At 38.4% G+C, this 21,759-nt stretch overlaps 4 protein-coding genes across 4 annotated transcripts in view; all 4 read left to right on the top strand.

Moving 5' to 3' along the window:
• The first annotated feature begins 317 nt into the window (after window positions 1–317).
• On the top strand, window positions 318–8,958 carry LOC144033068 (uncharacterized). Its single transcript, XM_077540840.1, has 4 exons — window positions 318–660; window positions 3,765–3,840; window positions 4,902–5,205; window positions 7,837–8,958. Exons 1-4 carry the CDS (start codon window positions 578–580, stop codon window positions 7,914–7,916), a joined length of 543 nt encoding a protein of 180 aa, XP_077396966.1. The 5' UTR covers window positions 318–577; the 3' UTR covers window positions 7,917–8,958.
• Window positions 8,959–9,118: 160 nt separating this feature from the next.
• The window catches only part of LOC144033067 (C5a anaphylatoxin chemotactic receptor 1-like), a 463,289-nt gene continuing 450,648 nt past the window's right edge, over window positions 9,119–21,759 (top strand). Inside the window, exon 1 of the mRNA XM_077540839.1 lies at window positions 9,119–12,537. Coding sequence (XP_077396965.1) covers window positions 10,742–11,758 — 1,017 coding nt within the window. The 5' untranslated portion in view covers window positions 9,119–10,741 and the 3' untranslated portion in view covers window positions 11,759–12,537. The remainder of the gene's footprint in view (window positions 12,538–21,759) is intronic.
• Window positions 12,566–15,215, top strand: LOC144033358 (C5a anaphylatoxin chemotactic receptor 1-like). The gene has a single exon (XM_077541402.1). It carries the CDS (start codon window positions 13,649–13,651, stop codon window positions 14,672–14,674), a length of 1,026 nt encoding a protein of 341 aa, XP_077397528.1. The 5' UTR covers window positions 12,566–13,648; the 3' UTR covers window positions 14,675–15,215.
• On the top strand, window positions 16,209–21,415 carry LOC144033806 (C5a anaphylatoxin chemotactic receptor 1-like). Its single transcript, XM_077542146.1, has 2 exons — window positions 16,209–16,473; window positions 18,121–21,415. The coding sequence occupies exon 2, from the start codon at window positions 18,128–18,130 to the stop codon at window positions 19,178–19,180; it is 1,053 nt and encodes a 350-aa protein (XP_077398272.1). The 5' UTR covers window positions 16,209–16,473; window positions 18,121–18,127; the 3' UTR covers window positions 19,181–21,415.

Below are 21,759 nucleotides of genomic sequence, written 5' to 3'. Positions count from 1 at the left end.
GGCGCAGCAGCACACAAAGTTGAAAGTTCATATTGCTAGAATGAGACAAAGGAATCTCTTAAACAAACAAGATGGAAGGACTCAAACAACACACCATAAGTTACAAAAACTTTGAGCTACGTGCAAGCAGTCATACAACTCTGCAGTCTGGCTGCTGTTTGTCAACAGCGCTCACCATCTGTGTGCCCTTGCACATGCACCAACGACGCACTGTGCCAACTCATCAGAGGGGACTGTCAAGCCTGGCTGACGTCACCCATCAAGCCGGTGTAATCGAAAGAGACGCTAATCCAAAGCCTGATTGTGGGTCAGGCTGGGAGAGGGAGGACGATGACACAACGAGGGAAGTTCGAAGGGAGCACATGTTGCCAAAGTTGGATTGAGGCTGTAAGTGAGGCAGGTGCTGACCTAACCGGAGCAAAGGCACTTCGCCCCCTTGCATCCTCATCTCCTGAGCATCTCTGAAGGTGTGGGAACTCCGTATCCAGGCCTCGTCCTGGACACCAACAGCCTCGCTGAGAGCTCCGCAGAGGGGGAATGCTGCGGGAGCTGCTCATGTCCCTCTGAACCCCCCATTATGCAAACTGTGCCCACTGTCTTCACCACGCTGGATCTGTGCCAAGATGGAGAAGAAGACAGCTACCTGACAGCAAATGATGGGTAAGAGGAGGCGTGGTTTAGTTTTGATTGGAGGCAGACATCTGATAATTGACCTTATTTTGAACCTGAATTGGAAGGGTCATCCTTCATACAAAAACTTTGGCTACACCTAACAATATAGAAAATTATTATCTTTATTGTCACACTCTAGAGTCGACATTTTAATAATAAATAATACTCAATATTTATTTTTTTGTTTACACATCTGGCTTATTAAGGGTTGTGTTTATGCTGTGTAGTTATGAATAAAATTCCTGCACTCTCCACAAAACTGATTGTTTCAAAAATAAAGTCACATATTGAAGAATTTGAAGCACATTAGTCTTGGTAGAATTTATTTTATACAACAAGCTTTGCTTCTAGCGGTGCAAACAGAGTGTTGAGTGAGTGGAAACATACAGGTGTTCAGAGAGTGTATATGAAGGGGATTACATGGAGGCTAAGCTTCTTCATAATAGCTCCTGTAAGTTTCCATCCCAGGTGGCGCACAAACAGCTTAGTGTGACACACTTGTCATCGGCATCATATCAGAAATTGTTTTTTGTTGGATTGTGCACATTCCACAAATGGGTCAAAAATGGCAACGTCCCCTCCAAAGCTGATCCGTTTAGGATGAGAACAGATGAGTGTCCTGGTTTTTGGCCAAAGCAATATTTCTTCATTTCCAAATAAGTTTGACCTGAAAACAAACTCCGAGCCTAAGAATCAACACACTCGGTCTTCAGTGAAATTGGGCTTTGTATTCATAAATTTGTTGTTGTTGTTGTTTAGCCAGAAACATTTTAAAAATGAACAATCATGGATTTACAAGAGGCTGTCAGTGTCATTTAGTGTACATGTCATGCAACACCTGGCCAGCAGGTTGAGCTGTTTGTCCTGATTTTGTTGCCCGCAATCGGCTGTTATACAGTATTAGCATGCTAATAATGTTTCTGTTACACGTGCTAATGTTTACATTTGGACATTTAGCAATTAATCAGCATCTAATGTACACCAAAAATTGATGGGAATGGTCATGCTTAATGTTTCATATAAAAAGTGACCTCAATAGAGTTCAACTAAAGGTACATGAATCCCACAGACCAAATTTTGCATTTCTGCAGTCCTTGCATTTTATTTACATTTACAAATAAGTATCAGTTAATATTGTATATTTAACATAGCTACCGTGCATGTATTAGTCCACACATTGACCATTTACATTTTGCAGTGAAAGACACATAACTAACTAACTAACTAACTAACTAACTAACTAACTAACTAACTAACTAACTAACTAACTAACTAAATTCAGTGTTGCATGTAAGTTTATTCATCATAATGATGCAAAACGATTTTTTTTTTGCAGTTTTCATTTAGAATTACTTGTTACTATAACACTGTATGTACATCTGCCATAATAATCCAAAATTATCAAATAATTTCATAAAACACTGAGAATAGTTTAGTCAACCCCCCTCCCCCCTTTTAAATCCCCTTTTAAGGACATTTCAATCCGGTTCTGATAATCTAATCCCTCCATGCTCTAAATTGAAATATGTGAATTGATCACGTTTTCATTTTCAATTATTAGTCACTAACACTGTTCAATGATAAAACATCTCCAAAAATATATTGGTTATTGATAGACAGTTAAAACTAATCTTTCTTAAACGCTACAGCTACTATAAGTGTTGCTGTTACAAAAACACCAAAAAGTGCCCAAAGCAGATTCTTTATAAAGTAACACTGAGATGAGATTTGTCTTTCAGATGAGATGTCATTAAAGTAAGCACGATTTTAACAGATTGCGTGCTACACCATGACTGAAAGTCAATTGAAGCAAGAGTAAAGCAGGGACACAGCCAGGAATAAAAAAAAAAAAAAAAATAAATAAAAAAAAGAGAGAGAGAGAGAGAGAGAGAGAGAGAGAGAGAGAGAGTGAGTGAGTCAGGGTCAGGAATAATAATAAAAAGAGAGAGAGAGAGAGAGAGAGAGAGAGAGAGAGAGAGAGAGAGAGAGAAAAATTAAGTAGAAAGGGGGGAGGATTCAGTCATGTTCTCAGTATTTCTTGATCGTCCTCTCATTTTTGATGGACACCCCAAAGAGAGTGAAGTTATATGGAGAGGGAGTGAAAGCATTTTTTTTTTTTTTTTTTTTAAGTGTCGATTGACTACACCACGGGCTCCACATCAGGAATCTTTGTGAAGTAAAGATAACACGGGACCTTGGCATGTCTCAAATCAACTATCACATTTGGAGAGTGCAGCAAATGTTTGGTGGCAGATGAAATGCAGCCGCCACGCTCCCACCCTCACTTTCAGAAGGAGGGCGTGGAGTCCATGTGTTCAGCATGTCTCACTGTCACAACATGAATTATGAGCAGCAGCAGACATAATCCATTTTTGTGCAAAGCTCTGTTTGACTCTGCGCTAATCTGCACTGTGTGTGTGTTACAGAAGACACCATGTGATAAAACACACGCAGGCACTGCCACATAATTCACTTAATATATGGCAGCTTTAGAAATGTAGGAGTGACCGTAAGCGTGAGAACTGTTGAAATTTAGCTTGAAACACAGGAAAGTGTGCTGTTTATGTTAATGATTTGTATCAAATTGTTGTAAATTAATATTATGAACTATGTGAAGGAAGTATGAAAGATTTTGAAGTGTCTTTTAATTGAAAGAGCATCAATGAAATAAGCTTTTCCAAAATATTTGCAAAATTTCATTAAGCGACAAATGTAACTTAGTGCACACAGTTTTAGGTTAGAGTGCATTTTCTTCCCAGTGCAGTTATGCCCAGTGATTTTTGGGGATTTCTAAAGGCCCCCAGGATGAAATTCTTTCCAATTATGAATATTTTTAAGCTTAATATAAAATCATGCGACTCCAGGAAACGGCTTGTGGTTATTTCTAAAACCTCATAAAGTTGTTAGAAACAACCTCAGTGAGCCTCATTGCTGCTTTCTGTTGCTGATGGTATGATCATCAGCAGATGAACTTTATTTTAAGGCATGATAGTCTTCTGTCAAAGTTTCGACATATAGTAAGTTTACATTATTTATTGTGTACATAAGTCTATACCATATGTTACACTGTAATGGTTTTGTTGTGTCTGCAGAGGGATGCAGGAGCTAAGTGTTCAGGGTTCAAACTCTGAAGATCTGCAAAGGAAGGAACAACGATTACCTTTCCAGGTATCTATAATCTTTAACCCAGTTGCACATCTTGCAGTCGTTTGTGGGTTATAATATTTTTTCAGCTTCCATATGTGCCAATGGTATATCAGTGTTCAACTTCCCAACGCCTTCAGACTAAGGTTTCAGGCCCCATGCAACTGAATCAGCATGATATAATTTATTTTTTATTTTTTAAAGAATCTGAACCAATTGGGTTGGGACATCAGCATTGTACCATCCTTTGTTTGATTCAGAGGTACTTGGGATTACATTAGAGTACATGAAGTTGGGAAAGGACAACTAAATGTACTTGGGTGAAAATGAATTTTCAAGGCGGACTTTTCAAAAAAAGAAAAAGAAAATGGATAATGTGAGGCAAGCAATTGTACAATTTTTGTATTTCAAATTTAATTTATGATAGTGGCATATTTTCAAGGACAAAAAAATACAATAAAAATAACACACCATTAACCAAACTTCAACGAGCCATGGCCCTTTTGTATTCCAACAAGTATTATTAGTATTAAGTGTGACAGTAATGGCAGAGTGCAGTGCCATGGTGTTAATTCTATGATAAATAAAGTTGCTGTTAGCATCTGCGCAGCAGGCGATGACACTTGACTTCGTGCCGCTGCCATTGTTCCTTGCTGGTTATATTAATCTATTAAGACTAGTGTAGGTTAGCCTCAGGTAGCTTTTGGCTAACATCTGATTGCTAGTTTTCACTGTCCATGAGTGAGTAGGGATGTCACCTGAGCCACCGACAGAAGAATGAGCACACTGTTGTGGTGGTAATGGTGTCTGTTTAAGCAGGAAAGACATTTATGCAAGAGAAACAGTCACAACAAAGTAATTATATCACAAATAATAATTCATATATGACAACATGATTGAGCATAACACAACTGTCAATTGTAACAGAGCTATGATGACACTGAATGACATTGGCAGAGTTATTTCTGGTTCTCTTTTAATTCGTTAGCCTGTTCACGCCACGGAAATCCAAATTCAAATTTACTATCAGCTAAAATGACTTATTTTGTTACCTGCTCAAACATTCCCCTATCCGTTCCCTCCAGATCTTCCCTGACCCAGTTGAGGTAGTGCTTGACCCGGAGACCTCTTTGAACACCTTGGCTCAGAACCACCAGCGGGAGCGTCTACCCTCCATTGTTGTGGAGCCCACTGAGGTGAGCGAGGTAGAGAGCGGAGAACTGCGCTGGCCCCCAGAAAACATGGACATGGATGAGGATGAGGAGGACCTCTTCTTGGAGCAGTGCATCCCCCCAGCCAACATTGCTGACTGGGGAGATGAGGAAGAGGAGGATGATGAGGAGAGAACATCGGTTGTTCTGAGCCAGCAGCAAGGAATGACACTCATTGGTGAGAATAGGCTATGTTGATCCTTGGGTTAGGGTTAGATTTTTCTTTTTTTTGGCTATGTTTCTATTTTATTCCACCTGTTCTTATTATGATCACATGAGTTGGAGCCTAACCTAGCTGATTTTGAGGCGAGAGGCAGGACACACCCTGGGCTGATTGCCAGTGAACATGAAAGCCCATTTGTATACGCATTCTCACCTATGGGTAATTTAATCTTGAATTTGTTCATTTTTAGAAGGTGAGAGAAAGCCAGAGTACCCAGAGAAAACACACACAAGCATGGGGAAACTCCACATAGGAAAGCCAGAGTATTAAAACTGAGTATTAGAACTGTGAGTGTTAGGGAGATGTGATTTTAACAACCTCAGAAAGGTCAGACAATTTAACTTTTTAGAATGTTTTCCCATAGCTTTTGTGGAGACTTTGATCTCTGAATCAGAATAATTTGGATTGAATTTTACTCTATTTGATGCCATTTCAGACTGAAGATTTTCAAATGGAGGATGGTCTCTGCAACCTTAAACATAGTAGAAAAACGTCAGGATTGAATAGCTGAAGCCAACCCGCCTCATTCCCCAGTGGAAATAAAGGAGTTGGTGTGGCTTCTTCATGATATTGGTGCAAGCCCACGTAAAATCTAGAAAACCAGACTCTGAGGAACTTCAAGCTTTGGACTGTATTCACAGCCACCAAAAACTGGAGGGGGGGATGGAGTTGGGGTAGTTGGGTGTGGGAAAATCCATGACTATCCTTTTCATTTCCTTCACACTGATGTGGCGGTCAGACAGCACCGACTCAGCAACTTCCTGCTTTAACGTTGATTTGTTGTTCCTTAATGTCCGTGACATCTGTAAACATTATGACACAACTGCTAAGATGTCTATCTAATCTGTTGCGTGGGTGTAATGTGTGCTGCAGGGGGGCTAGGCCAAGGGCCGTGTGTGAGGATGTAACGGTATGCTTTCTCACACTTTGTGGCCAGTGTCTCAAAAAGTCCAATCACCCGCCCAAGCAGAAGTGTTTTGACTAAAGGGTGACTAAGTATAGTCTTTCAACTTCTACCATCAGGGGTTTTATTGACAAATTTAACCTTTTCACCTTTTGCCGACAGCCCTACATGATGGCGCTTCTTCAGTGCTCAGCTTTGCCTCGGTAGCCATGCTAACGATCTTTTAAACTGCACCTACTTTGGTGACGGGTATTCCAGGGGTTCACAGACTACTAATCTGTTTGTGTTTTTGATCATTTTTTAATGTGGAGCACTTTGCATTGTGTTTTAAAGTATGAAAGGTGCAATACAAATAAATATTTGATTGATTGATTGATTGATTGATTGATTGATTGATTGATTGATTGATTGATTGATTGATTGATTGAGGGTGTCACCTCAGCGTGTCATGTTCATTCCAACATTCATTCCAGTGTTTTATTAAGCTTTGCCATGTGCTCTTAATGATTAAGACCGCCAAATTATTAGGCTTTAGTGCTGGCACAGACACGAGGGTTCTGATGTCTGGCAGTTGGGGCACTGGCTTAAGGCCTCAATACACCAATCCGACGTCGGGAGTCGGGTAGTGGCTGGGCGTCGGTATGAGATGTCTGATAATGTATGAAGCACTGTTGTAATGTTAGATTCTGTTGGAGTGTCTGGGGCATGTTTTCGGCGGATTTTACAAGTTGAATTGGCATCGGACCTTTGTGATCATTTGATTGGCTGTTAGCTACCGAATCAGTGGCTATATCCCTATATAGCCCTGCCCCATATAGTGGCCTAATATATATAGTGCCCTCATTCTCTTTGGCGTTTGGCGATTCGGACAGCGAGCTCACTACTTTGTCCTCGTCGCATATCACGTGACCACAGTACTTGTCATGACGCACCGGCGCATAAATCGCCGACTATTTATGTGAATGAAAATATTTTAAAACTTTATTTTCGTTCCTTTGTTGTAAAAAAATTATTCCTGTAGAATATATTTAATGCATCGCCTGGATTACTTTTCAGAGTGCATTGTGGGTAAATTTGAGTGCCCTACATTTTTGCTCCCTGGACATTTGGACACCCCTTCAAAATGGCGTGACCCCTCAATAGGGCACTATATAGGGAATAGTGTGCACAATCGGACACAGCCAGTGCTTGTGGCAAGAGCAGGAAGTGACAAATGTGGATAAACAGTAAGTGATTGAAAGCCTTTACAATATTGCTCATTTCACACATTATCACCCTTCACATTTGGATGCAATTGTCTGGACAGAAGATCGATGAGATTAATTCATCACTATGGTACAAGAGACACTGGCATTGAATGACATTACCGTTAAAGGGTATGCATTACATGATATTACATTACACTATAAGTTGAAAATGATTTGCAAATCATTATATTCCAATTTTGATTAATTGAGTTTTGCAGAAAAATCATTTAGTATTTTTTTTCTTCAGCTGCTCTTTGTTTAAGGTCTTGCCCAATTCTTTCCGTTGGTCCTGTTCCTGCGTGATCTCATGCTTATCGAAGTGTTCCATATAAAAAAAAAAAAAGAAAAAAAAAAAGAAAAAAAAAAGAAAAAAAAAAGTACAGCTTTTTACAACTTTGCGGTTTTCACAGTGACTTCCAATTTTGTGTTTTGCAGACCTACAGTCAGATGCATTTCGAGATGACACCCCCACACTTCCACCAAGTTGTGTTTCGACCCTCAACCGAAACCTCTGAAGACCCCATAAGGAAACAATAATAAGTTGACACTGCCAATGAAAGATTATACGTGTGAGCTGAAAGACTAAATAAAAGGCAGCGCTAAAAAAGGGAAATATTTTCAAGTGCTGATAAACAAAAAGCGAAGCTCACAGTGAAGCCATAAATGGGCATATCTGCACACTTGGCAATACGCTGATGAAGATAATCGCACAAACACATATTGCAAAATGCAAACATTCACTGAACATCACAGTGTGTGTGTATTTTTCATCCTTTTAGCACATTTGTGTTATGTTTTATTTCCCAAACTCACACTTTTGAATTTCAGTGAGGAGATGCTGGCTTTGCATATTATTTTGTTCCTTTTACTCAGTTTCCCAAAGATCGTTTAGCATACTGAGCTCTATCATAAATCCTTTTCAAGGCAATAGCGACTTCAGTGGGTATTTAGAAGAGAAATTTCTTTATTGCACTTTAAAGGGAAGTCAAGTAAAAAATGTTCTTGATGATAATTTGCTCTTTGCATCCCAGTAGTCTAAACATGGCATTGTGATTAATAATATCCGACCCATGGGGTCGGCCATTTTGCCACTTGTTGTCAACTGAAAATAATATCACATTTGCTCAGCGCTCAAGCAACGACAAATCTTGGCTATTTTTTCTTTCTTTCTATTTTGGTCATGTGACGTTTGCAAGTAAAACTGCGGGGATTTTTCTGATTAATTTATATTCCACAAACAGAATATTAGTCACAATACTGTGTTTAGAATAGTGAGGCTGCATAAAACATTTTATTGTATAGAATATTTCTCACTTGGCTTACCCTTCAAATAGTTACCATAATTATGAGGTCAACAGTTCTAATATTACCACATTTTAAGAACTTATTTTGTCAAAAAAGGCAGCTAAGGTTTGTAAGCAATTCAGATAAAACTGAAAATTGTTGTCCTGCATTGTTATGGGCAATCATTTGGTTTTGTGTGTAGCATGACCTGTGAATAAAATGTACATATGATGGTGTCACTGTATAAATAATAAAAATAAATGGATCACTGAAGCATTTTGTCCCACAGTCACAATCCATATTGTTTGAACATACTGTACATTAAAATAAAAATAAATTCAAATTATATACGTACATCATATCCATACCATGCATTATCTGAACCGGTTCTCAAGAGGGTCGTGGGCATGAATTAATTTGACAACTTCATTATTTTTCACGTACAGCTAATACCTTTAAAAACAAATTTTCCACTTTCTGTCGCTTGAAGATGACATCACTTGTGCTGAGGAAATAGGTAATGACGATTCATGGCTTACCTGTTTTCTGGGTTTGGTCAGCAAACTGAGTAAATGTGCCTGTTTCTATTCCTTACATCTACTGTATGGCATTTACAAATTGACTTTGAGTAACACAAATCTTAAATCTATTAAATACACCAAGTAATGAATTAATAAGTATATCTGGCTGCTAATTTAATGCCAAATTTGTCATTTTGTTTAGCTCATAAATGTGTAAATTTGTCTCTAATATTAATGCTTGATCACTGACCCGCCATATCATACCTCATGTCACACCTTTTAACATGGCTACGTAAAAAAAGGTGTGTGCGCGGGTGCGTGCGTGCGTGTGTGTGTGACTTGTGCTATAAAACATTGCAACAAGAGAAAAAGCGCATAACATCCACCCAGATAAAACACGTGTGCAACATTGACAGCAGTGACGCTGTAAGTAAAACATTTAGACTTTTTTTTTTTTTTTAAATTTTTGAATCTTTCATTTGTATTTTTATATTGAACTGCTGTCATTGAACTATTCTCTTAAATATTGGGATTGATAGGAAGTGTTGATCATTTTGACTTGAACTTGTAACAGTTTATTGATGAAGCCAGAGTGTGTACAGCACAGCACGGATGTTCCCCACAAACTTCTATATTTATTTTCTTTATTTTTGATTGACAGTTGAATCTTTAATATCGGATACCCTTGAAGTTGTACAGGAGTCAATTCAAGACACAGAAAAATAACTACAAGGTTATATTATATGATGGATGGATTTTTTTTTTTAAATTTAAATTATTATTATTTTTTTTAAATATTTACATCAGGGGCGGAGTTGCTCAGTGGTATGGTGGTTGTCTCCGAACCCAGAGGTTGTGGGTTTGATCCCATGCCATTGTGACCATGTCGAAGTATCCTTGAGCAAGATACTGAACCCCCAATTGCTCCTGATTCTGCGTCATCAGTAGCTGAATGGGTAGTCAAAATGTAAAGCGCTTTGAGGGCCTTGTAAGGTGGAAAAGCGCTATATAAATGAAGTGCCAAGTGCCATATAAAGACTCTGATTGTAAAATGGCTCTTACTCAACTCAACTTTATTTATAAAGCGCTTTAAGAACAGGCATTGCTGTATACAAAGTGCTGTACATAAACATAAATATCGGTAAAGAATAAGGTAACAAAACAAGAATAAAGCAAACATTTTGAAGTGTGAATACAAGTTTTTTTTGTTGTTGTTTTTTTTTACAAGTAAATACATTTTACATCAGTAAATAAATAAGAAGACAAATATATTGATTTTATTGCTAGTTAAGGACAAGATCACAAAGGTAAAAAATGCAAAATAACATTTAATCAACCTAAATAAAGTAATTTGAGTACCGGTAATTTCTTTCTTCCACAGGATGGTTCCTCGGACTTTAATAACTTGCCTGATCAGCACTGGGGGTCGCTATCCGTCCTAGCTCATAAGTTGTGGGGCATAGAAAAGGTTGGGGATAGCATCCATGTTATGAAGCTTCATTGCTAACATTTTGTTTTGATTTTACAGCTTAATCATGTACAGCCTCAATGACTTGAGTGAATTAAAGGACAACGATACAGACTACAACATCACTTATTATGATTACTATGCCGACAACATGGAGCCAGAGATTCTCCCTGTCCACGTCGTGGCTCTGACTTTATACGCCCTCGTTGTTTTGTTTGGCATTCCTGCAAATGCTATAGTAATTGGAGTGGCCGGTTTCAAAATGCCCCCGTCGGTCCCAACCATCTTTTTCCTCAACCTCGCTTTGGCTGACCTCCTGTGTTGCCTCTCGCTGCCTCTTCACATGATGCTTCTCGTCAACCATGACCTTTGGGAATTTGGCCCAGTGGCGTGCAAAATGGTCACAGGTCTCTTCTACTTGGTGAAGTACTGCAGCATCTTGCAACTCGTTTTGATAAGTCTGGATCGTTGGTTGTTGGTGGCCAGGCCCGTGTGGTGCCAAAACAATAGGACACCCAAGTATGCTGTCCTGGGTTGTGTTGCAGTGTGGAGTCTGGCCCTGATCGCAAGCATCCCTGAGTTTATGTACAATACGGCGATCCAATTGGGCATACACGAGGAGTGTTTCACGCTTCACACTGAGCAGAGTTTCAGGCTCATCACAGCACTCCGCTTCCTGTTTGAATTCCTCCTGCCGTTCCTCATCATCGGCATCTGCCACTTGTTGGTCTACAGAAGAGCTCGCCGTAGCAGGACTCGCTCCAAACGGGCGCTGAGGGTCATCGTTGCCGTGGTGCTCAGCTTCTTCCTGTGCTGGCTTCCCCTGCATGTTATCAAATTATCACTGTTGGTCACCCCTCGGCATTCCCATCACAACTCGTCCTTGTACATAGCTGAAGTTTTGACCATATGCCTTTCGTACTTCAACCGCTGCCTCAACCCGCTACTTTATGTTTGTCTCGGCCGAGGCTTCAAAGACAGCATGAAACGCTCCCTGTGCAACATCCTCCACATACTCAGTGAGGATCACACGCCCAGGACCAACATGTCTGCTCAAGAAGGTGCAAGAGTGCGCAGAAATTGACTTAAACCATTATCAATTGTCGTAATAGATGAGGAGGATGGAACATTTTTCATTCCTTTAATAAATTACACTGAACAATTGCTTTTTATTGTGGAAGGAACCATATATTGTAATGGATGCCACATTCCTGGGTTGGTAACAATAGAACCACCTGATTCGACTTAATAAAATGCTACAAAAAATAAAAACAAAAAACCACCAAGCATCTATTTTTATTTAAAAAAATTATGTCTATGGTGTGTGTGTGGGCGTGTGTGTGTGTGTGTGTGTACACATCAAGAAAATATGTCATACTGAATGATTTGAGAAATGGAATAGAGTTTTAGATAAACACTGTTTGGATGTGTAGTTTTAGGGTGTGTGACATATTTTCAAGATTCTTTCAGATTACTAAGCATTATATCCTGTACTGTGACGAGATGTGAAGCTCAAAACCGCAAGGAAGCTTGCTGACTCGTCTCAGCATAATTCTTTCCAGGAGATTATACATAGGAAATTACACAACGTCAAGTATTAACATATGTCTTATTTTTAGTAGTGAGTCAAAATTGGGCAGCTTACGTCTTCAAAAAAACATCCATCCATCCATCCATCCATCCATCCATCCATCCATCCATCCATCCATTTTCTTAACCGCTGGCTCTTCACAACGGTCACGGGGATGCTGGAGCCTATCCCTGCTGGCTTCAGGCAGTAGGCGGGGTACAGGACAATCAAAAACAAATACATGCTTACCGGAGAGCAGGAGAGCCAGGGGTAGTCAGCTGTTCTATATTGGGGTTAGGGTTAGGGTTAGGGTGTTTCCCATGTGTGCAAATTTTTGAGGATGTTAATAATTTTATTTGTGGCGTACAATTTTTAAACATCAGTTCCATTATTTAGATTGGAAAACATCTTATAAATCAAAGCCAGTGACCGTAGTGGAAACATTTAACATTATAACGGCCACTCAATATAGTAAATATCTTCATTACAATTTAACTTTATCACCTATGGTTGCAAATTTTTGCATTTTCCTTTTAAAATATAGAAATCAATATATCAATTAATCTCCTTTTTTTTTTTTTTTTTTTTTTTTTTAAATAAGTAACTTAAACTTAGAGTAACTTAATACACTACACTGAGAATAATTGCAAATAAACATTACTTTCAAATGCAAGTATGACATTACATTTTGGAAGTAACTTGCCCAACACGGTTACATCAAAAAACATGTGAGCGTGTTTGTGTGTGTCTGTGTTCCTTGCGGTATAACACATTGCAACAGGAGAAAAGCACGAACATTCACCCAGGTAAGACACGCGCACAACATCGACAGCCGTGAGTAAAACATTTTGACTTTTTTTTTTTTGGGATGAAACCTTTCATTTGAAACTTCAAATAAAAATGCTATTACTGAACTTTTCTCATCAATATTTTTGATTGATTCCTAATGAGTATGTTTCGATCATTTTGACTTGTGACAGTTTAATGATGGAAGCCAGAGAGTGTGGAACTTCTAGCTCAATACATTTTAAAGGATGAAATAAATAAATAAATAAATAAATAAATGAAGAGAAATTGAAATTAAATCTCCTTCACATTGAGTCAACTATATTTTTTAATGACTTGAATTTTTTTAAATAAACCTTTAATAAAACAGATACCCCTGACTCACCACTGTTCCAAACACACATAGCAAAATAACAGTATAAAAAAAACATATAATGTTGTATGGCACGATGGATGTTATCATATTACTGGTATACTCTGATTGAAAAATGCCTCTTAGACAAATATGTCATTTTTAATGCTAGTTAGGGACAATATCACTACTCCTCAGTTTGTGGGACATAGAAAAGGTTGGAGACAGCATTGCAAACATGTTTGTTTTGAAATTGCAGATCAATCATGGAGGACCACTATAACTTCAGTGACTTGGATGAATCAAACTACAGCATTCCAGATTTCAATGACACTAATGACAACATGGAGCCAGAGATTCTCCCTGTCCAAATCGTGGCTCTGACCTTGTATGCCCTTATTGTTTTGTTTGGCGTTCCTGGAAATGCCATCGTGATTTGGGTGACCGGTTTCAAAATGCCCCCGTCGGTCCCAACCATCTTTTTCCTCAACCTCGCTTTGGCTGATCTCCTGTGTTGCCTCTCGCTGCCTCTTCACATGATGCTTATCGCCAAAAGTGACCTTTGGCAATTTGGCCCAGTGGCGTGCAAATTGGTCAAAGGCCTTTTCTACTTGGTGAAGTATTGCAGCCTCTTGCAGCTCGTCTTCGTAAGTCTTGATCGCTGGTTATTGGTGGTCATCCCCATGTGGTGCCACAAACACAGGAGACCCAAGTATGCAGTCCTGGTTTGTGTTGCAGTGTGGTGCTTGGCCTTGATAGGAAACATCCCTCAGTTTATGTATCATAAGGAGGTCATAGTGGGCGTGCAAAGGAGCGAGTGTCTGATGATTAACAGTATGCGGAGATTCTCGCTCATCATAACATTCCGATTCCTGTTAGAGTTCCTCCTGCCGTTCCTCATCATCAGCTCCTGCCACTTGATGGTCTACAGAAGAGCCCGCAGTAATGTGGCAACCAGCAGGACTCGCTCCAAACGGACACTAAAAGTCATCGTTGCCTTGGTGCTCAGCTTCTTCCTGTGCTGGCTGCCCATGTACATTGTCAAATTCTTGATGTTGATGATACCTTTGCATTCCCCTCACATCCCATACATGTACCGGGCCCATGTTTTGACCCTATGCCTGCCCTACTTCAACTGCTGCCTCAACCCGCTGCTTTATGTGTGTCTGGGGCAAGGCTTCAAAGACAGCATGAACCGATCCCTGTGCAACATCCTCCACTTGCTCAGCGAGGACCACACGCCCAGGACCAACATCGCTGCTCATGACGGTGCGAAGGTGCGCAGAAATTGATATCAACCAGCGTAGTAGATGAGGAGGATGCAACTTTCTTCCTTCCCTTAATAAACTATGTGTGTATATTTCTGTCCTTGAGAGGAGCAAAATTGTGAGGTATTATATCTTGCATGTGCTTTAATAAAGTAAACATTAATACAAGTAAAATAAAATAAAAATAAAATACTTTTTTTTTGGCCGGGGGTATATTTTATTGGATGTCCAGATGATGTCTTTTTAGAATTTTTTAGAATTATGTGTGAGTATTTTACACGTCAACGAACCTTTATGAATGCACGTGTGTTCAAGTTGAATTACTTGCTCTTTTCTTGTACTTTAAGAAAGCATTTAATGTTAATTTTGTTTTCATGGTACATTAAGGAGTCCATCACAATTATGTAAAGCATTTTGTGCAGTTTTGTGGACAGATTATTGTTAATATGCCTGAGCAGTAAAGTGATTTATCTGGTCAGTTTTTACTTTTAGTTTTTTAATTAAAAAAATTGTTTATTTTTTTTAAATAAACATACTTGGTGTATTGAATGATTTATGGGAATAAAACTAAATAAAACTCTCTCTCTCTCTCTCTCTCTCTCTCTCTCTCTCTCTCTCTCTCTCTCTCTCTCTCACCTGTATATATATATATATATATATATATATATATATATATATATATATATATATATATATATATATATATATATATATATATAAATCTTGTCTCCATCTGTTGAGTAGAATCACCAAACTGCTTCATATTCATGGCTTTCGATGCTCTCTTTTCCATGTTGAAACTCCCTCTTGTACTTTCAGATCCTCTTCCTCCATTCATCTCTGTCCCCACTACCACCCCAACTCACAAACATAGATTTTTTTCACCCACCCATTACAACTAAAAATACACTTCACTGGCATCTGGCCGAAGCCCCATAATTACAATTTGGTAAATTTTTTCATAAATCTATACTTTTTGTCAGTCCACACGTGTCATTTTTGTGACTGACTGACCAATCTAAAGTGCTGAAAATAGCTTGCTCTCTTTGATGGCGCAATATTAAATGATTAAACAAACATGCTCTTTTTGGGGTCTCCTGAAAAGTGACTATTTTGGAGATACAAGGTTTCGATCCGACGCCATCGACTTGTATAAACTGCCCGCTCAGTTTAATGCTATCTGCTCTGCCTGTTTATGTTGTTTTTAATTATTTTTTTCTTTGTACTTTGTATTGTTGTTTTATTAAATTTTATGTAATATATTCTACAGCATCCTTGAGTGTCAAGAAAGGTGTTTAAATCCATTCTTCCATCCATCCATCCATCCATCCATTTTATTGACCTCACAAGGGTCATGGGGGGTGCTGGAGCCTATCTCAGCTGGCTTTGGGCAGTAGGCGGGGTACACCCTGGACTGGTTGCCAGCCAATCGCAGAGGTGTTTAAATAAAATCTATTATTGTTATTATTATTATTATTATTATTATTATTATTATTATTATTATTATTATATGTGGCTAATAAACTCTCTAAATTTTTTTAAAATGACAGTTTTTCATTGATTGCTTTTTTGATATCTGGCTTCTATTTTAATGCTAAATCTGATTCTGATAATGTCTGACTAATGGCCAACCATGAACCTCAGCGCATATCAGTTTTTACCATGGTTGCATAAATAAGTGTGTGTGCGTGTGCACATGCGTGTTCACGTGTAAATGGAGAAGAGTGTGAGTGAGTCTTGGGGTATAAAACATTGCAAAAGGAGAAAAGTGCACAACTTCCTCCCAGCTAAGTCCTGAATGCAACAGTAACAACTTTGACGCCGTGAGTAAAAACCTTTTTGAAGACATACATTATTTGTGAAACCTTTCATTTTGTATTTCAAATAGCTCTTATTGAACTTTTCCCGTAGGTATTTTAACTGTCGAGTAAGTTTTGATTTATTTAGACTTGTGACAGTTTATTCATGGAAGCTCCAGAGAGATTTCTAGCGAAGTCCATCCATCCATCCATCCATCCATCCATCCATCCATCCATCCATCCATCCATCCATCCATCCATCCATCCATCCATTAAACGAACTGCTTATCACTCTTCCTAAATTGAGTCAACTTCTATAGTATTTTTAAACGAGAATTGAAGTTGTACAATCGGTAATTTGAACAAAATGATGTAAAAAATTTGCCTTGAAAGTCACATGAAACATCAATACATTGTGCAACGTCTCCGACGCGTCAGTTGATGAGCATATTTGTAATACTTACGTAAGCCTTTTTCTCAACAAAGGGACCTTAAGAAAAGAAATTAAGAAGAGAAGAATAGTATAATGTACTGTAGAAGTTTTTAGTGTTTTCACATTCATAGAAGTATCTGTTGTGTTTTAATGATTTCATATCTTAATGCTAACAGTGGTTAACGTCTTTTTTGACTTGCAGTTTGGTTATTAAAATGTCACTTAAAATTGCCTGTACAGATAATGTAATTTTAAGTAAATGTTAAATATACATTGTAGGAAGCATGGTACACTAGTGACGAGCTTGACTACCACTTAGCGTTCTTAGGTTCTGGATTTGAATTTCAGCTCCTGCCTTCCAGTTTGTAGTTTGCATGTTCCTGCTGCGTTTACGTGAGTTATTTTTTGTAATTGAAACTTCGGGGATGTGTGAATGGTTGGTTCTCTATTCTGTATAAGGCTTGAAATAAATTATTATTATTATTATTATTATTATTATTATTATTATTATTATTATTATTTTTTTTTTTTTTTTTTTTTTTTTGAGGAACAACTTTGCTGATTGATTACTTCATTTGAGGAACAAATTACCAATTTTGAGGAGCATTTTTTTTTTGCAGGGTAGGTGTTTTATTTAGAACAAACAAACAAATGCAGTTATAAGGAGGACACTGAACGTGCAGCGACAGCTATCGAATATTTTAGTACTCAAAGTCATAGAATAATAGTGTATTCGTATGAATTATATTTTTACATAATACATTTTGCTTTATAATGAACATCCAATTGGTTTCTATTTTTTTTATTTTAAATATAATCATGTTTTTTCCCCTTCTTAAATTCACGTTATGCATATTGACGTTTTACAGGCGTAACAATTAAGTTAGCGTTCAGACAATTGGCAGTGCTGTGTTTTGACACGTAGATATTCTCAGTTTTGTGTTTCAGTATGTTTGATTAAGGTACAAAATGTGAACAGTCTAGTCCTAGGGCAGACCGTGTACACTGCTTCCCACACAAAGTGGGGTTTATGTGCTTCTATTTTTTTTTCTTTTGCGGCTCTTAGTAAAGTTTTGTGCACCACCCTGTTTGAAGCTCACCTGTATAACTGGCAGGCTTTGTGAAAACATAGTAAATATTTCCTAAACTTGTGTGGTATATAGAAGGTATATAGAAAGGTTAGGGACAGCATCCATGTCATGAAGCTGCATTGCTAACATTTTGTTTTCAATTTACAGTTTAATCATGGAGGACTACTATGACTTATTTGACATCCTTGAAGAATTAAACTTCAGTATTACAGATGACAACTTTACTTATCCAATATTTCCCGACATTAAGCCAACGATTCAGCCTATCCAGATCATCTCTCTGACCTTCTACGCCCTTGTGGTTTTGTTTGGCGTTCCTGGAAATGCCATAGTGGTGTGGGTGACCGGTTTCAAAATGCCCCCGTCGGTCCCAGCCATCTTTTTCCTCAACCTCGCGCTGGCTGACCTCCTGTGTTGCCTCTCGCTGCCTCTTCTCATGGTGCCTCTTGCCCACGATGACCACTGGCACTTTGGCCCGACGGCGTGCACATTGGTCAAAGGCCTCTTCTACTTGGTGATGTATTGCAGCATCTTGCAACTCGTCCTCATAAGTCTGGATCGTTGGTTGTTGGTTGCCAGGACCGTGTGGTGCCACAAGAATAGGGGACAAAAGTATGCTGTCCTGGGATGTGTTTCAGTGTGGTGTCTGGCCCTGCTAGCAAGCATCCCTGAGTTTGTGTACAATAAGGAGATCACAGCGGGCGTACACAAACGTGAGTGTGTGGCGGTTCACAGTGTGCGGAGCGCCTGGCTGGTCACAACAGTCCGCTTCCTGCTCGGGTTCCTCCTGCCGTTCCTCATCATCGTCACCTGCCATTTGATGGTCTACAGGAAAGCCGACAATAAAGTGGCAACCAAAAAGAGTCGTTCCAAGCGGATGCTGAAGGTCATCGTTGCCGTGGTGATCAGCTTCTTCTTGTGTTGGCTGCCCCTGCACATTGTCAACTTCTTCACTTTGGTGACCCCTCGGCATTCTCCTCACAGCCCATCCGTGTACCTGGCCCATGTTTTGACCCTTTGCCTGGCCTACTTCAACAGCTGCCTCAACCCGCTCCTTTATGTGTGTCTGGGCCGAAGTTTCAAAGACACCATGAACCGCTCCCTGTGCAACATCCTCCACTTACTCAGCGATGACCACACACCCAGGACCAGCATCGCCACTGCTGTTACCACAAACTCCTCAGGAAAGGAGGCAACTAATGTATAAGGGGGCGCAGAAATTGATATGGGCCATGACCAACGATCACAATACATGAGCAGGATGGGATTTTCTTCCTTCCTTTAATTAATTAAACTAAAAAATTATTGTATTATGGCAAATTTTTGGAGAAAGAATTTTACCACGTGCCTCACTGTGAAGCAATAGTTCAATCATTAATTGTTGCTCATAAATATCTACAGACTCTCAAAAAGTAATAGACATATTGTGAGGTTATTTGGTAGTAACTTCCTTAATGTAAATAATATTATTTTGAGTTACTTCCTCTGTTCTTGTACGGCCTTTAGTGTTTTATCTCAACATTTAGTTCTTTTACTTTATGTTACCAAGGTGAGAAATCAGCCAAAGTTCATACAAACAAATGTTTGTACTCTTGAATGATTTGAGAAAAAATATTAAGTCATTTGGAAGAATATCGGATGCATAAACACGAACGTTGCCATGTTTTTTGTTGCACTCTTGCAGATTATCAGCTCATCAGGATTGCTACATAATTGCAAAGAACCGATACTTGTGTCATATCCTCTACTGTTCAAGCTCAAAACCGCAATGAAACTTTACTGATTCACATCAACGTCAGTATTTCCTCATTAGAAATAGGAAATTACACAAGCTCAAAGATTACCACATGACTTATTCTTAGGAATATGTCAAACTTGGGCAGCTCATCTTTAAAAACAGCTGACAATAATATATATATTATAAGGTATATAAATTTGCATATCTTTCAAAAGGTGATACTCATATACAGTATACACTAGTATATAGATTCAATAAACATGGAATAAAACGTTGCAGAGGGCCAATTATTACCAAATTCCCATATTGTATTATTTTGATTGCTTCCTATGTAATATTCAATGAGTGAGGGGACCACAATTTTTTGCCACATAGGACCACACACAGAAATGCAATTTTAAAAATGGACAAGATACGTGTATTGAACCAATGTACTTCACTGTGCCTTAATGTGTTTCTTGTTCAATGCATGTACAAACAAAGTCCAGCCTTCAACAACAAAGGGTTTGATACTGTGATTTTTCTTTTTTTTTTTTAATTTCCATTGTGAAGGGCTCTCACTCAACTTTTTAACATTATTCAGGTACTATTGTTGTCCTGCATGTCATTATAACCATCAAAGTATTATGCTTACTCATTTTGGTGCAATCATAACTAAGAGGTGTCCGCCATCTGGTGAAATCAGTAACTAAGTCAATATGGGATCCATTGTAGCACAAGAAAAAAATGTTTAAAAGAAAATTATAAAGACTAGTCACACCTGCCAAAACAATTTTATTTGATTAAAAACTACATTCATCCCAAACAAGGCCACATCATGAATATACACTTAGTTACATATTTACAAGTGTGTTATCTTGCGTGTGTTTCCCTGTGTTTCAGTCACTGCAGTCATGACTTTGAAATGACTTCTATGATAACTGGCTGGTTCCAACAACAACAAATTGAGCTGCAGCCATAACAGACGTAGTGCAATTAGATGGACGTACATGTTCACATGAGAATTTAGTTCGAAATCTGACAAGAATCACGATAGTACCTTAAAACAGTCATTTTCTAGTAAAAGTGAGGGTCTGACTCGCACAACCCACTACTGACAAGCGAAGAAAATATTGTGAGTCGCCACATTACATTGCTGTACTGTATGTAACCCTAATCTTTCTATCCCACTTAATCTCACTTGGGTTGTGGGTTAGCTGGAGCGTACCTATCTCAGTTGACTTTGACCAAGAAGCAGGGTACACCCTGGACTGGTTACCAGCCAATCACAGGGCATATATAGACAAACAGCTATTCACAATCACATTCACATCTAAGGACATCTCACAATAATATACTTTTCAATTAACTTATCATAGTAACCTAGTTTTCCAATGTGGGAGGAAAGTGTTGTAGCCTACCTGCAGAAAACCCACAGGGAGACATGCAAATGCAAATTAGGAATGCCAGAGCCTGGATTTGAACCTCCAACCTCTTAACTGTGAGGTGGATGTGTTCAATACTTGGACACTATGTTTCCTGAATTATTATTAGCATAATGACCATAAAATCCTGTGAATAACGCACCCTTAATAAATACACCTCCCCAAAATCACCTATAACAAACAGTTTTCTTTCTCTGTCTTCTGTGTAATATGTTCCCAATTTGCTGGCATCTTTTATTATGAGAGTGAATAATATGAATAAATAAAGATTACAAATGTACCAGTTAAGTGTAAGTGTGTTATTTTTATTCTTTTTTTTTTTTTTTATTGTATATCCAGGTTCTTTTCAAATCATGTTTTCAAATGCTGTACTTTTAATTAAATTGTGTAGCATATTGAGGTACGTTGTATCAAACGAGTGATGATGCAGTGTTTTTTTTATTTTTTTTATTTATTATTATTTTTTTTTTTAAATATTATTATTATTTTTGATAACAACCCCTACGTACTGCTTTGGTAATGGTAAACATTGAAACGATGTGAAATTTTTCCATTTCTTATCAAGCCTTATACATAATACCCCTCCCCGATTTGGGATTATTCTTATTATATATATATATATAT

The sequence above is a fragment of the Festucalex cinctus genome, chromosome 13, assembly GCF_051991245.1.
Source record: "Festucalex cinctus isolate MCC-2025b chromosome 13, RoL_Fcin_1.0, whole genome shotgun sequence".
Lineage (NCBI taxonomy): Eukaryota > Metazoa > Chordata > Actinopteri > Syngnathiformes > Syngnathidae > Festucalex > Festucalex cinctus.
Note: the sequence above shows the minus strand (reverse complement) of the source record. Positions and strands in the feature narration are given on the sequence as shown.